Below are 19,796 nucleotides of genomic sequence, written 5' to 3' on the forward strand. Positions count from 1 at the left end.
ATCTATCTATCTATCTATCTATCTATCTATCTATATGCATGCCTTGTTTTACTGCGGAGGGAAATTAGTCCCGTCAAACTGAATTATCTTATTTATTTACTTGTTGTAAAATAAACAAAATTAAAATCTGCTGCAGGCTTACACTTGGTAAGTTATTCTATCGGCGTGACTCAAGCTGAATTGCTTGGATCCACTTGAGTCTTCTTTCTATTGGTTGGCAGGAGAAAAAAGGCTTTTCTTTCAAAAATACCCCAATCTAGTGGAAATGACTCTTCATTCATAAACTATGGAAACAGGATTTATTTCTCCTCATGCTAAACCAGTTGCATTAGACTGTATTCACTGTTAATGTCACATGACTAAAATGATCTGTCAATCAAAAGAAAGCAGACATAGCAGATGCTTGTGATGTTGTGTAGCATCTGTTTAAATGTGAATGGTTTATCCATGCATGTTTTCTTTTTGACCATTTAATTAATATTTAAAACATCACTCACTTTTCTGGTGAAACAACTTCTCTCTGGTGACACATGCAGGACTTCTTCAATCAGTTATCAGTTATCAGATCTGCTGCCATCCAATCAACATCTGATGAACCAAGTCATTTTTCTGTTCCGCTTATCCATTTGACTCAGTATGTCTCAATACAGAAGAAAAGATTAGACGTCTACTTACCTGCATCGCAAATGCATGTGTTGCAAAAGGTATGACAGTTAAAAAAATATTCTATTAATGGTGAGTTTTCATTTTGTTCTTAATAAGTGATATTTCTCGCATGGCAAAAAAAGGTTAGGTCACCGGTTCGTTTCATATCCACTGAACCAGCTGTCAACCAGCGCTACAGTCAAGAGTCAACTCTGTCTGTTGCTTTGGGAAAGGGGAGTATTCTCTTTTGTCCCACTGCCACGGCCTGTCATGACTCGTATACTGGCACGTCTGTGGGTGAAACGGCAGCATATGCACCTGAGGGAAGGTCTCTGTCCCGTGTCTCTTTGCTGTCGTACAGCTGTCATGCATGGCTGGCGTCTCCCGCTCTCCTCTACCATCAGGCTGCCTTGACAAGGACATCAGTCCACTCTTTAATGCATGGTCACCTTGCTCACTCTATCTGGGCCTGTGACCGTATGGACTAGTTGTGTCACATTTGGAGATATGCATGTCTGTCATGTGGCAGCGGCGCGCTTGCGGGACGTCAGGGGTGGACAACTTTCACCTAACCTTCTTTAAAGTATCAAATATACTGAGTACCACCTTTGACTTTCTTTATTCTGTGGAACTCAAAGGGGGAACTTTCAAGTCAAGTTTCAAAAGAGAATAATGCCTTGACAGTATCATATATGGGTCATGAAATATGTATATAAATTAACTGGATACTTTATTAGGTATTTATACATATTGCACATGACCGCGTTATTTGACGAACCATTTTGAACAGATCATTCATTCCAGTTTTGAGAACCAAAATAGCTCATGGATCACAATTTTTTGTAATTTGACAGCCCCAGGCCATTTTTGATATGGCACTTTATACAATACAGATTGCTTTAAAGCAGTTTTATAGTAATAAACAGGAAAATAACAGTATTAAGGTTACAAAAATTCTTCAGTTATGTAACGAATTCCATTTGACCAGTAAAGCAACGCTTTATGATGCATTAAGAATCGCATGATCTATATTATTCTGACTTCCATTTTTTCCAGGCTTACACTTTTGGGACATTTTTTCTTGTAAACGTAGGGCAAAAAGTTCCCAAAATAACCCGATATGTACAGTACTGTTCTGTCTTTTTTTTTAGCTGCACTTACAGTTTTGACACGATTCTTTCACTCATTGAGTTTTGCAAACGTGAGGAGGAAGGCGGGTCCACCTTTTCTTTGTAGCAAATCTGATTGGTTCTATACCACCGAGACATTTATCTTTATTTGGTTCAGCATTGTTCTCGCTGCCGAAATGGTACTTTTAACACACGCATACACTGCCGTTAAAAAGTTTGGGATTGGTATTTCATGTTTTTGAAACATGTTTTTTGTCTCACCAAGAATGCATTTATTTTATTAAAACAAAAACAACAAAAAAAACAGTAATGTTAAAGGATTAGTTCACCCCAAAATGAAAATTTCCTAATAATTTACTCACTCCAATGCCATCCAAGATATCCATGTCTTTCTTTCCTCAGTGGGAGAGAAATTATGTCTTTTGAGGAAAACATTTCTGGATTTTTCTTCTAACAATGGACTTCATTGGTTACCATCGTTTTTAAGTCCAAATCAATGCAGTTTCAAAAGTCTTTGAAGTGTTTAAACGGGCTGTACGCGATCACATCTGAAGAAGAGGTTGTTATCTAGCGAAAACGATAGGTCATTTTCTAAAAAAATAAATAATTTATAGACTTTTTACCTTCAATAGTTCAGATTGAGTTGATCAACAAACGGACAGGGAACTACGTCATCACGTTGAAAGGTCACGCCGGCGCCGGCAATACTATTTGAACTACTATTTATATTCATCAGAATGTTATTCATATACTATTCATATTCATATTCACTGAATACTATTACTATATATATAATAGCAAACAATACGATTTGAACTATCCTCCTACGTACGGTCGCATTGTAAACAGTGGGGCTGTACTTCTGCTGGCGCCGGCGTGACCTTTCAACGTGATGACGTAGTTCCCTGTACGTTTGTTGATCAGCTCAAAAACTTGAAACTGCATTGATTTGGACTTAAAAACGATGGTAACCAATGAAGTCCAATGTTAGAAGAAAAATTCAGAAATGTTTTCCTCAAAAAATGTTTTCCTCTGTCGCCATCTCTGTTCGGAATCTGCAATTGCAGTTATTCGCGAAATTATCAACTTTACGTGCGTTGTGCCTCGGCACAGCGCTGATGAATCCAATGTTTTGAGAATGTGCGGCTGTCAGTCACTGTGGTGGTGTGGATACTGTCAATCGCAATCACAGATTCTACTTTTTGGAAGTATGACCAACATAAGAATTTTCACTGTCATCTAAAATGTCATCTAAACAAGTAAGTAACATCCACTTTTGTTCTGACCAACTAAGGGGAAAAAAGCATTGCAGTAAATCGCGCTGATTAAATCTAACGATCGCTTATCATATCACGTCAAACGTGCATATTATACTTTGTTCTCAAATTGTTAAAAGTTAACAACATCAGCATTTCGTGACTACATTTAACCCTTCCGATATTTATCCTTTTTTTCGCATGGGCCGGTTGCAGTCTCTTTTTTTCTCTTTTGTCACTGGTGATTGTCGTTTGAACCTTTCTAGTCCGCCATCAAATTGATGTTTAATTATATCAAGTGCTGTGAGAAAAGGCTATAAATCTCCACCTCCAACATCATCACACGCAATATAGCCTACTAGCCGCCGGGACTCTTTCTTTATGTGTACAGATGTGACGTAATGGTGCAAAGACATGCTCGAATTTCCCGCGGAAATCCACCAGTACCACTGGAATTAAAAACATTATTACAAGCTTATCATTTTGAATCGAGCTAAGGCAAGCAGATAGTTTTTAACACTGGCTGGTTATGTACTTGATCAAAAATTTATTTTGGATAATTTTTAACCCAAAAAGCTATGGACTGCAGCTTTAAATATTATGAAACTTTTCTAATTGAATATTATTTTAAAATACAACATTGATAATAATAATGAATGTTTCTTCAGCAGCAAATCAGCATATTAGAATGATTTCTGAAGGATCATATGACACTGAAGACTGGAATAATGATGCTGAAAATTCAGCTTTGATCACTGGAATAAATTACATTTTAAAATATATTAAAACAGGGTTAGGGAATATTGTAAAATACAATATTACTGTTTTTTGTATTTTGAATCAAATAAATGCAGCCTTGGTGAGCATAAGCAGGCTGTTCTCATCCTAGGGCGTCATACACTGACGCTTTTGACATTTCATCTACATCCAACGCACATGGCACCCTTTAGCGTCAATATGAGACACAGATAGATATGGGCCAGAAGATGCCTCCTAGCGGTCTAACCCTAACCCTACCCCAGACCTAAACCTACCCATAACCGAACAAAGCTCTGTGCGTGTCATATTGACGCTAAAGGGTGCCATGTATGTTGGATGTAGACGAAATGTCAAAAGCATCAGTATATGACGCCCTAGGATGAGAATGAACATTTGAATGGCAAGGTACATATATATATATAAACTGAATTAAAACAAGGTCCTTCATAAGCTGTGTACTATTAGGCTAGACTCCCATGTGTTCATACTGAATTTCGAGCTGGTGCGCATAATTTTACCGTCATAGACAATAGTGTCAACCCCAGCATCAAATTATATTTCAAATGTAGGAAAGATGGTCTTCAAAAAACAACAGAAAATGTCACGCAGATTTGGAACGGCGTGAGGGTGAGTAAATGATGACAGAGTATTCCTTTTTGGGTGAACTAACCCTTTTTAGCATACGTAGTAGAACATCACGTTCCCCAGTGTTTAAAAGCAACACAGCTCTGATTTTCCCCCTCCATGAGACCTCTCTCTGTAGTGTGACAGTAGATGCGTGACGACGCTAAATCATTCTGTAGCCATCCTGTTTTCCGCCTCCTTTCCTCCGCAGTCTTTGCTGCTGTATTAAAGGGCTTCCATTAGGTAAATTAAGTTTTACAGAGGAGGCTGGTTTAATAGACTCCCCACTCGTCTTTATGATACGTGCCCACTCTTTACGAGATTGTATTGTAATTCAGGTTTGCCCAGGGTGATGATGTTGACTGCCTAGCGCAGGTCTCAAGTCTCAAAGTAATTAAATGTCAGGTGATGTTACTGAATGAAAAATAAATCAGGAGGTGCGGCGTGGGCATAAAAGAAATGAAAGTCTGCTCTCTCGCCCCCTCTCTAGACGCCTTCTGATGGTTTTTCATATGCATTGACCAAAACTCTTTCAATTGAAAGGTCATCGTGAAAATAGTTGCAAAATTGCTTTGACGGATTAGCCTCATATTTCCGAGGAAAGCATCACTGCTTAGGGTTTTCAACAAAAATCTGTAGGTGCATTCAAACTAACATCAATTTACAGTTGTAAATCCACAGGAGGTCATTCAATTTCAGTGAGATTTGGCGATTTCCGGCGGCATGAGCAAGGACTTTAAGGTCTACATGAACCAAAATTTGTGACCAACTTCAGTATTGTGACATATTTTTCAAGGTCCCATATTGTCAAAAATTAAATTTCCTGGCTTTTTTCATGATAACTGAGGCCTAGGGGCTATGTAACTACCATATAAGTTTCAAAACAGTCAATCCACAGACAAATGCGCACAGCCTGCATAAAGTAGCTGTGCCTTTTCACGAGCCGTTGTGACTTCCGTAAAAATGTGATGTCAGAACTACTCAGTCACCGCCTTCAGTCTCCACCCCGAGCACTGCCCACCGTCCCTCACTCCTTTTGCCCAACCTTTTGGTAAGGTCCTTTTAGTAAGGTGTGTGCGGGTTGCAGGAGAATAAAACGATTCGCGGGACTCCCGCAAAATAGAAATATCTAAGGATAAAACATCTAAAAACAAATACATTTTTATTCATATGTTGCACAAAAGCAACAAGAATAACTAAAACTAAATAAAAACGATTTACAGGCCAGAACGAGCGTTGAGCAATGTAGCCAATCACAGACATATGTGTTGATTTCTTGAACGCAATGGCCAATGAGATTCATTTAAGATAGAATCCACTCACCGCTCAAAACTGAGTTTTTGTTCTGGCAAATCCTCTGATTAGAACAAACGAAGTGTTCACATTATGAAAGATTTCTTGTGCAGTCAGCTTCATTGACAATAATTCTGTCATACCAAACCATGCACGTAGTAGCCTATGCTTGCTTTTATGTTAAATTAACAGTGGTTTGTGAATGTTTATGCTTTAATAACAAATAATTTATCACCATCATTACAGGTGTTTTATTTACCTTACTTGTGAGCATCACTAAGCCAAAGCAGGCTACAGCATACATGACCCTAGTCACTTGTGGTTGGCCTGGCCGTGCGTCACTCAGAAAACAACAGGCCAATCAGAAGAGTGGCTCATGAATATTAATTAAACAAGCCAAAAACGACCTGTTCTTGGCAGAGCTCCTGAGAAAGGAGCTGCAAAAAGATATTGAGATGGTTTTTGTTACTTGTACTGCTATTATATATATTCTTAAGGACATCAAAACCTAAAATAAAACTTCAGAAAGGTGTACAATATGGGACCTTTAAGTGAAACAGAATATTCAATTATAAATAATAGATGGCAGGGCTTGATTTCCAAGCCATCAAACTGATGTCATCACATTAGGAACACAATTCCAGAGGAGAAACACAATTTCTGATTTTGACTTGAAATTTTGAAAACAAAAAAAGTTTTTTTTTTTTTTTTTTTTTTTTTTTTTCATTTGCACAGATTATTTATTCACTACAAGACTACTAATCTGCACTAAGTAAAATCATGTCAATTTTGATTTCAAGAAGACTTTAAGGCCATGACATACCAATCCAACAATCCGGCTGTTGTCGAGCACTAGCCAGGCTCATGTCGTCGTTTTTTTCAATCGATTGAATTTGTTCAATTGGTGGCGTAGCCTGTTGGTGGGTCAGATCATTCAAAAACAGAAGGAAGTGACGACAGCAAGCAAAACAAATCAAGAGGGCTATCAGTAAGGCTGTATCCGAAATCGCATACTTCCCTGCTATAGTAGGAGAAAAACAGTATATGAATTCACAGTGCTCATAAAAGAGTTGTCAAAAAGTAGCCGGATGACCTACTTCTTCTGACGAGATTTTGAAGTGTGCATACGATGGACACTTTACTATCCCATGAGGCCACGGGAGAGGATTTATGAATGATACTATGCAACTGATGCTGGTGATCATGTGATAAAGGCAGCATGCCAGATATATACATTCATACTATATAAAACATACTTTTTTAGTGGTCGTGAAGTAATACTTATTCAAAATAAGAGAATGCTTAAAGAGAATATGCCATTTTGGACACAGCTAAGCTTCTTCTCATTGTATATTCGCAATCCTATGCTGTGTTCGAAATCACCCTCTGTATCTTCATTCACTAAACCCTACATTACTCAACTAATTTAGTCCACTGAGAGAGTTAATTAAAACGAGTGAGTGAATTCGGACACTGAGTGCGCTGAAGCGCTGCAGCGTTTGCATGGTTTGTGCTGTTTAATAATCATTTAAAACGTAGCTAACTGGCAGCTCCAGTAGTAATGAAAATATTTATCTTGAACTGTCATGGAAACTAGCATACATAAACCACAATTAAACAATCTAATTATTAATTTAAAGGCAATGTATACCTGTATTATATTACGCTGTAGCCACATTGAACCAGCGGTTTGGAAAATGGATGGATGGATGATTCAGCTGCGGGACACCGTGCACTATAGGGCACTATTTGAGGGTATAGGGGGTGATTTCAGAATCCCTAGCTCTTCTGGTTTTCTGTTTTTGAATGATGAATACAGACTACTGCCACCTCCTGGCCTGGAGAGTCATTTCCTCTCACATAGGCGCGCTAGTACGTGCTAGTTGGCCGACGACTGTAGTCTTTGCAGTGTGCTCAAGTGCAACTTTTTGACCCAGACGTGGACAATGTGAGACGATACCACAGCTGACTTTCATCGCTGCTAGTTCTTTGATGTCTGTTTAGTGTTTTTGGGCCTTTATGCAAATGCGGTGTGATGTAGCAACAGCTAATGGAAGAAATATAGTTGGATAGTGTTGGATATTGCAGTTGAGTAGCAACTAGGGCTGGGTATTCGCAAGCTTGCAGTTCCGATAACGAATCAAGTACGCTATGGGAAAAATACTTTTACTAGCTAGCTATCACATTATAGTCATTGAATGGCTTTTCTTAGCTAAATGCAATATTACGAGATATTTACAAGCTGTTTTATTGACATCTTTATGTTTTGAAGCATAAATGTTGTTTTGAATTGTTAGTTGAAACACTGGTTGAGCGATTACATGAGACATGATACATTTCGGTAAGTTGCGCTGTATCTTTCAGCAAAATGAGAATTGAATAAAATTCAGGACATTTTTGAACTATTTTCAGCCCTAGTAGCAACCCTACAGATAATCTGTCAAGTATTAGGTTTTGATGCATACCTCCTAGGGGTGTAAAAGTGCACGTTTGAATACAGTGTTGTTTTAACCACTGCATGTGCGGAACTTTGTGTGTAATGTAATTTCAAACTCAGAGTTTCCCCCCTTATTTGGGATGATATCGTTTATATCAATATTCTTTGATGTTGCAAACTCTTCTGAAAAGTAACAAATGACAGAGTGAGCTTCTGCCAGATAAGTGCACGATCCTGACAGCAAGCGTGTACATGTTTAATTTCGCAGACTTCAATGAACAAGTGCCGGCGACACATGCTCGAAACAAAGCGGATTAGAATGGGAGCACTGCAATTCTAACCTTTTCCAAAAATATTTTGCTAACATACAGTATTTTGCATCCAAAGGTGTAAGCACTTCAGATCTCTTCCCTCAATTACGGCACCATAAACTGTGCGGTATGTTAGTTCCAGTTGCAACAACATTGACAGTCTTTTTTCATTTAAATACAGTAATAGTTTGTTCAGTAAACCACTGTTTAATAAAAAAAAGTGTTTTGCTGGACCAAAAACATACCACACCGTGACTTCAGAACTGTCATTTTTGTGTACAGTTACTCTCCTAGTAACGTGACCCAGACCATTTTGACTACATGCATGAATTACACCTCAAATTGTGCGGCTTGTTGGGGAGATTCTTAACAAGGATTTTAAGGATTGTTCTGAGATCTTGGGATCAGAATGTCATAAAGAGGGTGGGCTATTTTGACTTTCTTCAAACCACGAAACAATTACTTCAGAACACCCTAGCAACCTCTTAGAAACACGTAAAAAACTAATCCGGAAAATATTAGCAACCTCATTGTTGGAATTGTGAAGTTTTGAAAACGTAAATTAAAACAAATTGTGTATTTTATTACTTGTTAGAATGAAGCGATTTGTTACATTGCTACTGCAGTGTTTTTATTGCGGTTTCATTGCTGGTGTGTAGATGTTGTAGCTGGCAGGCTCACAGTAAATATTCTTGCCGTGTTCTTGTTGCTTTTCCGTTTTGCAGTAATTCAAGTCTAGCCTTTTAAACCGAGACCAAAAGTGGTTCAATGTGCCTATACCATACACATGGCTAGAATGACAGGCCATTTTGTCACCTAATAGAAAAAGCCTCATCCCGATGGGCCATGAATTTGCTGTCCAGGCCGCTCATTGAAATACAGGAGTGATTTGTCGGCTGAAATGCTGTGCCCAACTATAGATTACCAATTCCCTCCACTCTCCAACGCCTCATTCTTCATACAAACACCTTTCAGTTTGTTTGCTGTTTGTTCAGTGAATAGCAATGACACCTCTAAAATTACCTGTCAGTCACCACCCCCTCGTCACCCGATGAATATTTGAAAAGCTCGATTTGTTTTATTTGTCCGGCTAACCATATAATAGTGTTGCTTCAACTAACTCTGGATGCAGAAACTTTTTTTAAAAATCTAGTCCAGTGGGATTTCATGAGGGTTTTGTATCGCTTACTCTTATCTTCCCTTTATTCATTATAAAGGAAAGTTGTTTTTGTTGTGGTACCTTCCACTCCAGATCATACTCTGTCTCAGTCAGTTGTTGTGTGGAATTGAGAGCTGCATTCTGAATTCAATTTCAGCAGCCACTCATGTATGAAGTCGGAGACAGCCGGGCTGAAGCAGTCTCTTTCGTCTGGTCCTGCCTCTGAGCTTTGCTGGCCCACATGAAGGCCAAAACATCATCCCACCACTCAAACGAACAGACTGCGGGCAATTTCGGAAGGGGATGGCTGTACGTTGACGAGGCTTTGGCTTCTTCAACCCACTGCATAGTAATGTGGTTAGATTAGAGGGTGCTTCAATTTTACGGAAGACAAAACAAATGATTTGTTTAGTCTGAAAATACGGTTTTGTTGTTTTGCCGCAGGCAAAGTTGGAAAGCATTACATTTAAAAAGGACTTGTTTTGTCTCCTGTTAAGACAGTTGCCTCTTCTTGTTTTTTTTCTTCAGGTCTGGAAGTGGCGATCTACAGATCGAATCGTTGACGTATGTGGACCAACTTCCAGTGGCTGAAATTATTCATCAGGTAAGTCTAATTGTTAAATGTTGTTGGAATATGTAAATGAGGAAATGGTTGATATGGTCCATGATTGTGATCGTTTAAACGTACAATTGATTATTCATAAGATACGTATTTCTTTTTCAACATCATAAATCTGTCTTTTTTGAAAAAAAAAAAAGGCTTCTTTGTTTATTTTTTGTTTTTTAATGAATGTACATTTATTTGTGTTATATTACTCTGGCATGAAATTACAGGAAATTAGTTAACACAGCTGCAGTGTGGTTTTAAGTAGAGCTGCTAAGGGAGTGACTGTAATTTTGACAACTGCTTTCACAATCCATTGTTCTTTCTTTTTTTTTTTTGCTGTTGTAGCAAATGCAAATGCAAAAATGATATTTGCTATGCTCTTCCAGTCATTTAGCAGTATACCCTAGTAGTGTTATTTGCATATAATTTACATCTGATTATTTATTAGAGGGATTGTTTACCCAAAAATGATCATCATCATCATCATTTACGCACCCTCATATTGTTCCAAAGCCGTAAGACTTTCGTTCATCTTGGGAACATAAATGATTATCTTTTTTAATGAAATCTGATTCTGTTCCTCTATAGACAACTACGCAACTACCATAAAGAGATTGTAAAACTAATCCATATGAATTGAGCGGTTTAGTGCACATTTTCTGAAGAGACATGATACTTTATATGATGAACAGATTAAATTTAGGCTTTTATTCACAATTGATCAGCGAACCTAAACAGAAGCTCAACCAAACCTGATTGACGCACAAGAACAAACCTCATTGGTTCTTGCGGAAGCTCAAACGTCCTGTGTAGGGCTGTCACTTTTGTGAAAAAATCCTGTTCGATTTTTGAGACATAAGTGTTCATTGAATCGATTGTAAAATCAATATTCCATGTCTAAAGACGTTTCCATTTTAAACGCCAAATATAGGCAAATCCACGGGCAACTAACAGGCATTAGGACGAACGTAAAGAACGTAAAAGTCAGCAATATTTCTGAATATTGGCGTGAAGTTTCGTGCACAATGACAAACAGGAGTGCAACATACTCGAAAAACAATAAAAAGAGTGGACTGCCATAACATCAATGAAAAACATTACTGCAGTCTTCAACATGGCTGTGTTTACGATTAGAAATGTCAAACAAATTTCGCCTACGTAGGCGATTGTAGACCGTGGCCCGAATCTGTATCTGTATGCATGAGACTGTCTGAATACCGGCAGAATTTACATTTTTGCAGTAAAAAGAGACACATTATGCAGAAGTATAATTTGCTGTTATGTGTGTTTGTCAGAGCTTGCAGTCGCTGTGTGATGCGCGTTCGCTGCGGGCGTATCGTGATGAGCTGGACACGCTCCGAGAAAAGATTGTTAAAATCGATTCCCTATTTTCGTTTTCGAAACTTGTGTTGGTTGGTCCGATTGATTGTGCAATCGATTTTCGAACATAAAGTGACAGCCCTAGTCCTGCGTAACAAATGAGAATTAACCTTATTGGTTCTTGCTGAAGCTCAAATTGCTGCGAACACAAGAATGAACCTTATTGGAACCTTACGATCTCTTTATAAACTTTTTTATATTGACAGTTGACATTGAGAGTAAACTTGCGTAGACTGTCAATGGAGGGACAGAAATCGCTTAGATTTGATTAAAAAGATCTTAATTTGTGTTCTGAAGATGAATGAAAGTCTTACGGGTTTGGAACGACATGAGGGTGAGTAATGAGAGAATTAAAATTTCTTGGTGAACTATCCCTATAAATCATTTTATTGTCGTCTCTGCATTCGTTGTAATTTCATAAAATGTTTCTGGCCTTAGAGAGGTCTGAATTAATTTCAACCATTTACATATCGGCAAAAATCCTTGCAAACCACCTAGAAATGAACCAAATCTTTGAGGTTGACTGGACACTGACTGGACACAATTTCTGCTTAAATCTAGAGCATATTTCAGTAACATTTTTTTTTTTTTTTATACTACCAGAAATTTTCCAGGATGTGATAAATGGATTTTCATATTCAATTGTGTATGAGAAAAAAAGGCAATTTTTGCTATTCAAATCCCAGTGGCTTTAAGAAATCATCTGGAGGACTGCAGCATATTGCTAAAGATTCAGGCCTGTCATGAGTCATGACTGTCTTTAGAGTGATGATATCGAACTGTCATAACGGAGCTTTGCAATGACATTCATAAATATGTGAATGTTCTATTCAGGATAAAAAGACAGTGTGAGGCAGTGTGTGTATATGTAGCGGGATGAGTCGTCCTAATAGCATTCGTTCATTCTGTATTCGGATGATTGGACGCTCCCTCCCACTGCGTGCTGGACTCTATTACTGGCCTCATGCTGACTACATCAGAACCATTGATCTTTCTATCTCCATCTCTTCTTTCTCTTCAAAAATTTTTATTAGTGAGAATGTTAAAGGGTTAGTTTGCCCAAAACTGAAAATTCTGCCAGTAATTACTCACCCTCACGTTGTTCCAACCCCGTAAGACTTTCGTTCATCTTCGAAACACAAATTAAGATATTTTTGATGACATCTGAGGGCTGGATCACTCCTCCATAGGCTTCTATGTTATTGAAACTTGCCTGCCCAGAAAAGTTAGTAAAGACAATGTTTAAAATAGTCCAAGTGACTACAGTGGCTCAACCATAAGTTTATCAAGCGACGAGAATACTTTTTGTGCGCAAAAATAATGATTTATTCAACTATTAAAGCTTCCGGGTTGTACGTCAACACTTAGGCTCACTATTGGCCAACGCTGGTCATGTGTGTGATGCGTGTGACGTACAACACAGAAGCGCTGCGCTGCTTCACTACGTGAACTCACTCAGAGGCCCACATTGAAGAAAATTAATAGTTGAATAAAGTCGTCATTGTTTTTGTTTTTACGCAAAAAAAGTATTCTCGTCGCTTGATAAACTTAAGGTTGAGCCACTGTAGTCACTTGGACTATTTTAAACAGTGTCTTTACTAACTTTTCTGGGCAGGCAAGTTTCAATAACATAGAAGCCTTTGGAGGAGTGAGCCAGCTCTCAGATGTCATCAAAAATATCTTAATTTGTGTTCCGAAGATGAACGAAAGTCTTGCGGGGTTGGAACAACATGAGGGTGAGTAATTACTGACAGAATTTTCATTTTTGTGTGAACTAACCCTTTAAGCAGAGACTCTCTTTACTGATTCCTTTATTAAAATATTACTTCTGGACAAAATGCCCAAGCATTTAAAATGATTCTGTCTGAATACCAAACACTATGATCTCAAATTAATTTAATATCTCAATTAAATTCAGTACTTAAATCAGTAAATAACTCTTTAATCAGTACTTTATTTGCCATTTCCTGTATGGCCAAACACTTTCATTTTCTCGGTTTACTTTTGTACCCCCACAGTCTTACACTGTTTGATTTTAGCCCATTCTTTCTGGAAGATTTGCTTCAGTTGGATGGTGATTGTGCGCCACAATTTTCAAACAGAGCAACAGATTCTTAGGTTTCTAGGAAGAAAATTAGTCTCTTATAAGGTGCTGTGTAGTATGTTAACCAAATATAGTAAGATACAAACCAGCTTTGGGCAAATTCTCCTCTGCCTACATGGTTATTTAGGGATAATGGCAAAGGAAAAAAACTCATTATTTCTTATACTCTGATTTAGATTAAGAATATGATCAAACCCCTAATACCGTTTCCTAACTAAACATAATGCAATATAAGATACTTTTTTTGTCCTAACCAGCCAAAAGATGTAAAATGTTTTGATTGGCAGTGGTTTTGTCACATCGAAAAATGTACGAAGAACTTGTGGTCGGAAAATGTACATTGTCGCAGTTGATTTGGACATGATGTAACCCTAACCCTGTAATTAAACTTTGGTGTGCATTTCTTTCTGGACTTGTATTACAAACATGAATGATGCCACAAATGGATTAACATTGAAGGAGAGTTCCAAGCCATCAGAATATCATAGAGATTCTATGATAGCAGAATTTAATGCAAATGAGCAGTGGTGTGATGCAGGACTGTTTTGTGAATATTAGAATAACTGAATCAATGTAATGCTCAAAAAAGTTTCAGGTCAGATTCTCCTGTGGCCGCTCTTTACAGATAATGAAGGTGGTGTTCTCGCTCTATTTCAAAAAAGAGAGTTGTGTAGTGTTATAAGAGTGCTGAATGGACATCTTTCCTTATCAAGCCAAAGACGTAGTCACATTGTGTCATGTGGTATATAGAGACTTTCAAGAGCCATTTCAATTGGATTCACATTCTTGTTGTAGTCTTAAAATAGTCATTTTAGTCATTCTAAATTAAACATAATGTTACTTATTTTTGCCGCACTATAACTATTTTTTCAATTGTAAATAAATGAAATTATTCTTGTTTGAAAAAAGTAACTTGGGTATTACAGTGTATTTTTAGCAAGTACTCACTGTAAGTTACACAATCTCTCTCTCTCTCTCTCTCTCTCTCTCTCTCTCTCTCTCTCTCTCTCTCTCTCTCTCTCTCTCTCTCTCTCTCTCTCTCTCACTCACTCACTCACTCTCTCACACACACACACACACACACACACACACACACACACACACACACACACACACACACACACACACACACACACACACACACACACACACACACACACACACACACACACACACAGAGTGCCTAATTTAAATATATTATTTCTAATCATGCCTTTTGCTGGTTAAAGAGTGACTGTTTTTTTGTTCCCCAGATCAGATATTCATCAAACTTTGTAGACTGCAAAATGGAAATGACATTTCCCCCTCCATTCAGAACTACATGTTTGATTTGCAATGTAGCCAAGGACCCGTTAAAATTTGATTATGACTGATACTTGAAAGTAATTTGTAAGTGAACATCTGTTTAAAATGTGCAGATATTTTGTAGTTTAAGATGTCTCTTCTTAGATTCAAAATGTTTAATGATCAAAGTTCTAAAGTGTCTTAAGACAGATACATTAAAGAGCATTTTTAGAACAGCACAGAATTATTTAAGATAGCCAAGGATGAATAATTCTTCCTCAAATTGCTCTGATACTATGTGCCTAATTCACTGAATAGTTGCATCACTTTTGTACGCATTAAAGGGATAGTTCACCCAAAAATGAAAATTACCCCATGATTTACTCCACTTCAAGTCATTTTTCTGTCAGATGAATAGAATCAGAGTAAAAAAAAAAAAAAAAAAAATGCCCTGACTCTTCCAAGCTTTATAATGGCAGTGAATGGAGAATATGATTTTGAAGGCAAAAAAAGTGCACCCATCCTTCATAAAAATTGTATTAACCACATGGAGCAGAATGGATTACTTTTATGATGGATAAATGTACGTTTTTGGGCTTCAAAATCTCGTCCTCCATTTACTGCCATTAGAAAGCTTGGAAGAGCCAGGACATTTTTTAATATAACTCCGATTGTATTCGTCTGAATAAAGGAAGTCATATACACCTAGAATGGCTTGAGGGTGTGTAAATCATGGGCTAATTTTCATGTTTAGGTGAACTGTCCTTTAACATCTGCATCATATTACCTTATCACCCACAATCCAGTTTAACGAGGCACGATTTTGCACCATAGTTCAGTTAAGTCATTGTCAGTCTTTTCAGTATAAATATACCTCCTTTCACATGAATTGGCTTTATAGATTGCACCTAATAATATTAATTCCTTGTTGTTTTTTTAATAAAGAAATATACATTAATATGAATTAATGTTTTAATTTTAAAAAGTAATTTATTCCTGTTATGCTTATTAGGTTTAAACATGCTTATTTGGTGCTCAATTATTATTTATTATTGGTGCTCAGTTATTAGTAATGGATCTTATTATCAATGTTGAAAACTGTTTTTGCTGCTAATTTTTGTTGTGGAAACTGAGATCAATCTTTTTAGGATTCTTTTATAAATATAAAAAAATACACAGCAAAAATCGTTTTTCGGCATTGGTAATAATAATAAATGTTTCTTGAGCAGCAAATCAGCATATTAAAATGATTTCTGAAGGAGCATGTGACACTGAAGACTGGAGTAATGATGGTGAAAATTCAGCTTAGCCATCACAGGAATTATACTAATATTTCACAATAGTTCTATTTTTACTCTATTTTGGATCAAATAGATAAACTTGGTGAGCATAAGAGACTTCTTTCAAAAACAGTGCAGACTGCAAATTTGTTCTTAGAGAAATCCCCCATGTTTAATCTATTTAACAAATCTAGTCAGTGTATGAGGTCATACAGTAGCAGTGGGAACGCTGGGCTGTAACCCTGTCTTTTCTTTCAAGAGCTCTTGTTAGCCGTGCTGTCTCCTGGTTCAAACCTTCTGTCTCCGGTTGAGGATTAGGTTATCCCCTTTGTGCAGCGATCATTCTTGCTTCTGAATCAGAATTCAAATGTCAGAGACTAATCACGGTGTACTCAGCTGAATGCTTTTCTCCAAACTCAATTACTCTGCTTGTTGTGATGATTTTGCTCTGAGGACTCTTGCTTTCAGCTTTGAATAGTTATTTGTTGGCTTGACAGTTTGATGCCTCAGCACTATGGCTTTAGGGAATCAAAGCTGGAGGAGGAGGATGCATGGCTTGTCCTCTTTTTGTCCTTTTTTGTCTGGGTTGTGAACCAGTCCAATCGAAAATAATTTCTTCACTGAATAGCATGAGGTTTGATGGCAGAGTTTCCATTCCAGCAGAATGGAGTATAATTCCACGCATAAAGCATGATTTACCAGAAAACTTAAAGGGATAGTTCAGCCAAAAATGAAAATTGTTTTTATTTATTCATGGGATTCTAAACTCATGAATTTTTATTCTTATGCATAATTGCAAGCTTTTGTTCATGTTATGTCAAAACTTTCAAGCTTCTTGCTGTTTTACTTCATATTCAGAAAAAATGTACTGAGAAATTGAACTTAAAATGTCCCTATTATGCTCAGTCACAACAGACTGGGCCATCTGACCAATCAGAGCAGAGTAGACCAATCACATCAGACTGGTCCAACTGACCAATCAGAGCAGAGTAGACCAATCACATCAGACTGGTCCATCTGACCAATCAGAGCAGAGTAGACTAATCACATCAGACTGGTCCATCTGACCAATCAGAGCAGAGTAGACCAATCACATCAGACTGGTCCAACTGACCAATCAGAGCAGAGTAGACCAATCACATCAGACTAAGCCATCTGACCAATCAGAGCAGAGTAGACCAATCACATCAGACTAAGCCATCTGACCAATCAGAGCAGAGTAGACCAATCACATCAGACTAAGCCATCTGACCAATCAGAGCAGAGTAGACCAATCACATCAGACTGATCCAACTGACCAATCAGAGCAGAGTAGACCAATCACATCAGACTGGTCCATCTGACCAATCAGAGCAGAGTAGACTAATCACATCAGACTGGTCCATCTGACCAATCAGAGCAGAGTAGACCAATCACATCAGACTGGTCCAACTGACCAATCAGAGCAGAGTAGACCAATCACATCAGACTAAGCCATCTGACCAATCAGAGCAGAGTAGACCAATCACATCAGACTAAGCCATCTGACCAATCAGAGCAGAGTAGACCAATCACATCAGACTAAGCCATCTGACCAATCAGAGCAGAGTAGACCAATCACATCAGACTAAGCCATCTGACCAATCAGAGTAGAGTAGGCTCACAGAAAGGAGGGGTTTAAAGAGACTGAATCCTCTATCGTTTATCAGAAAGTGAAATATACTTGAATACTTGAAAAAAAGTATTTGTTTAATTGTATTTAAACGTTAAAAATGAAACACTTGTCTTAGCTTTTTTTTTGCATAAACTTTGTGAAGAACCCTGTCATTAATAACAATTTCCTCATTGTTCTGACTAGGTAAAACTCTAGGACACTGCAGATGTTAAAGTTAACCCGGATATTTTAGTTAAAATTAGCAGCCGATGATTTTATAGTGGTTTGACATTTATTGTGAATATAGTGATTTTTAGATTAATAATCAAAACTAATCATGAACTGCTCACACTTGACTCAAGATCATAAATCTAAATGGTTATTATAAAAAACACATTTGTTTAAAGTATATGTCTGAAAGACATTATTCACCCAAAAATGAACTTATGTGAGCGTGATTGATTGGCTTGTTAGGATAAAGAAAAATACGTTTAAGTCATGATGACCTACTGTATGTACTTTGAAGTCTACACAAAATTGTAATGGAGCAAACATTATAATTTTTTCCTTGTAAATGTAATTGAGGATAAGTAAAAGTATTCTGTTTCAACAGAACTCAAGGACAGATTCCACAGATTAATATTTAAGTATAGTGATGTACTAGCCTATCACTTTACATCTCTGTTCATACAGTATATGCACACATATGCACACAAGCTACTCCTTTACAGATGTGTTAATCTTCATTGAAACCAGCATGTATTTTATGTTAACTAGTCAGAATACTCTTGATATCTCTACTCAGCTCTTCAAGCAGTCCAGTTAGCACATACAGTGGTGAAAATTGGCTTTCTCACCTTCAAACAAGCACATTGTCTTGATAATTTGTTATTGATGGAAGTGGAATAATTTTGAAAAAAGGACACATGCAAATACTGCTGCAGAAATATGCAAATGTTTCTTGTGTTTTCACAGAAATAAGATTAGTTTACCATTCTTATGTATTATTGTATCATTCATTTCTTCTTTTTTTTCAATAGCCACTTCACGTTCCTGATGCAGTTGTTTTAAATGTCATTGGATTTGGATTAGTAAATATTATTTAGCTTTCTGGAATACTCAATTCTGATTGGTCAGTTGCAGCACTCTGTGATCAACTATATAAAGAATAACGGAATGTTGAGTTATTGATGAGATGATATAGAATAGCATGGTGTTACTGACAACATGGTTCTGTGTTGCGTGTGTGTGAGAGAAAGAGCGAGGGGCGGAGGGATGTGCTTTCCGTAGATAAAAATAATTTAGAGGTGGAAAAAATCTGGAAATTGTTTATTTGCTTTGGCCAATATCTTTATTTTTTTCTGGGTCTTTTGCTGTGGTAGACCATACAGCTCTTTGAAATAACTGATATTATTCGGCAAAGGAAAATTGAACTGAAATGCGGTCTAGATCTGGAACTACTTCACAGCCACAGTTATCGTGTCAGAGAATCAGAATCAGGCATCTAGTGTGCTTTATCATTTTGTGTGATCTCTTACATCGGTCTAACTCCACATCTCTCATAGCACTTTCATTGTTCTCACATAATCAATTAAATATCCAATGTAAAGTTAAAATTAAATAAATGGAGCTGCTCGATAATCGTGATATGGTGCGACTGTCAAATCAAAGGCTGTGATTTAATTAAATAACTCTGTAGTCTGATCCTCCGCATGTTAAAAAAACGTGATTCACATTAAAGGAAGGGTAGGCGATTTGTTACAGAATTTTTTTGTTGTTGTGCTGGTCTCTTCACATCCTGATAGCAATAACTAAGTTAAGTGGTCTAAATGCATTTATATGTAAATATATATTGTCTGTAGAAGGCGTAGGACCATAAAATGTTCATCCAATC

The 19,796-nt window shown here is 37.3% G+C and overlaps 1 protein-coding gene across 3 annotated transcripts in view; it reads left to right on the forward strand.

Annotated features, from left to right (window-relative positions):
• pigk (phosphatidylinositol glycan anchor biosynthesis, class K) overlaps positions 1–19,796 on the forward strand; it is a 50,191-nt gene that overhangs the window by 19,772 nt on the left and 10,623 nt on the right. For all 3 annotated transcript variants that reach the window (XR_014030724.1, XR_014030725.1, XM_081373860.1), the window contains exon 10: positions 10,143–10,218. Coding sequence is in view for 1 of the 3 variants with exons in the window: in XM_081373860.1 (XP_081229986.1) it covers positions 10,143–10,218 (76 nt within the window). In the remaining 2 variants the exon portion in view is untranslated. The remainder of the gene's footprint in view (positions 1–10,142; positions 10,219–19,796) is intronic.

This window comes from Scardinius erythrophthalmus, assembly GCF_964197995.2.
Source record: "Scardinius erythrophthalmus genome assembly, chromosome: 9".
NCBI lineage: Eukaryota > Metazoa > Chordata > Actinopteri > Cypriniformes > Leuciscidae > Scardinius > Scardinius erythrophthalmus.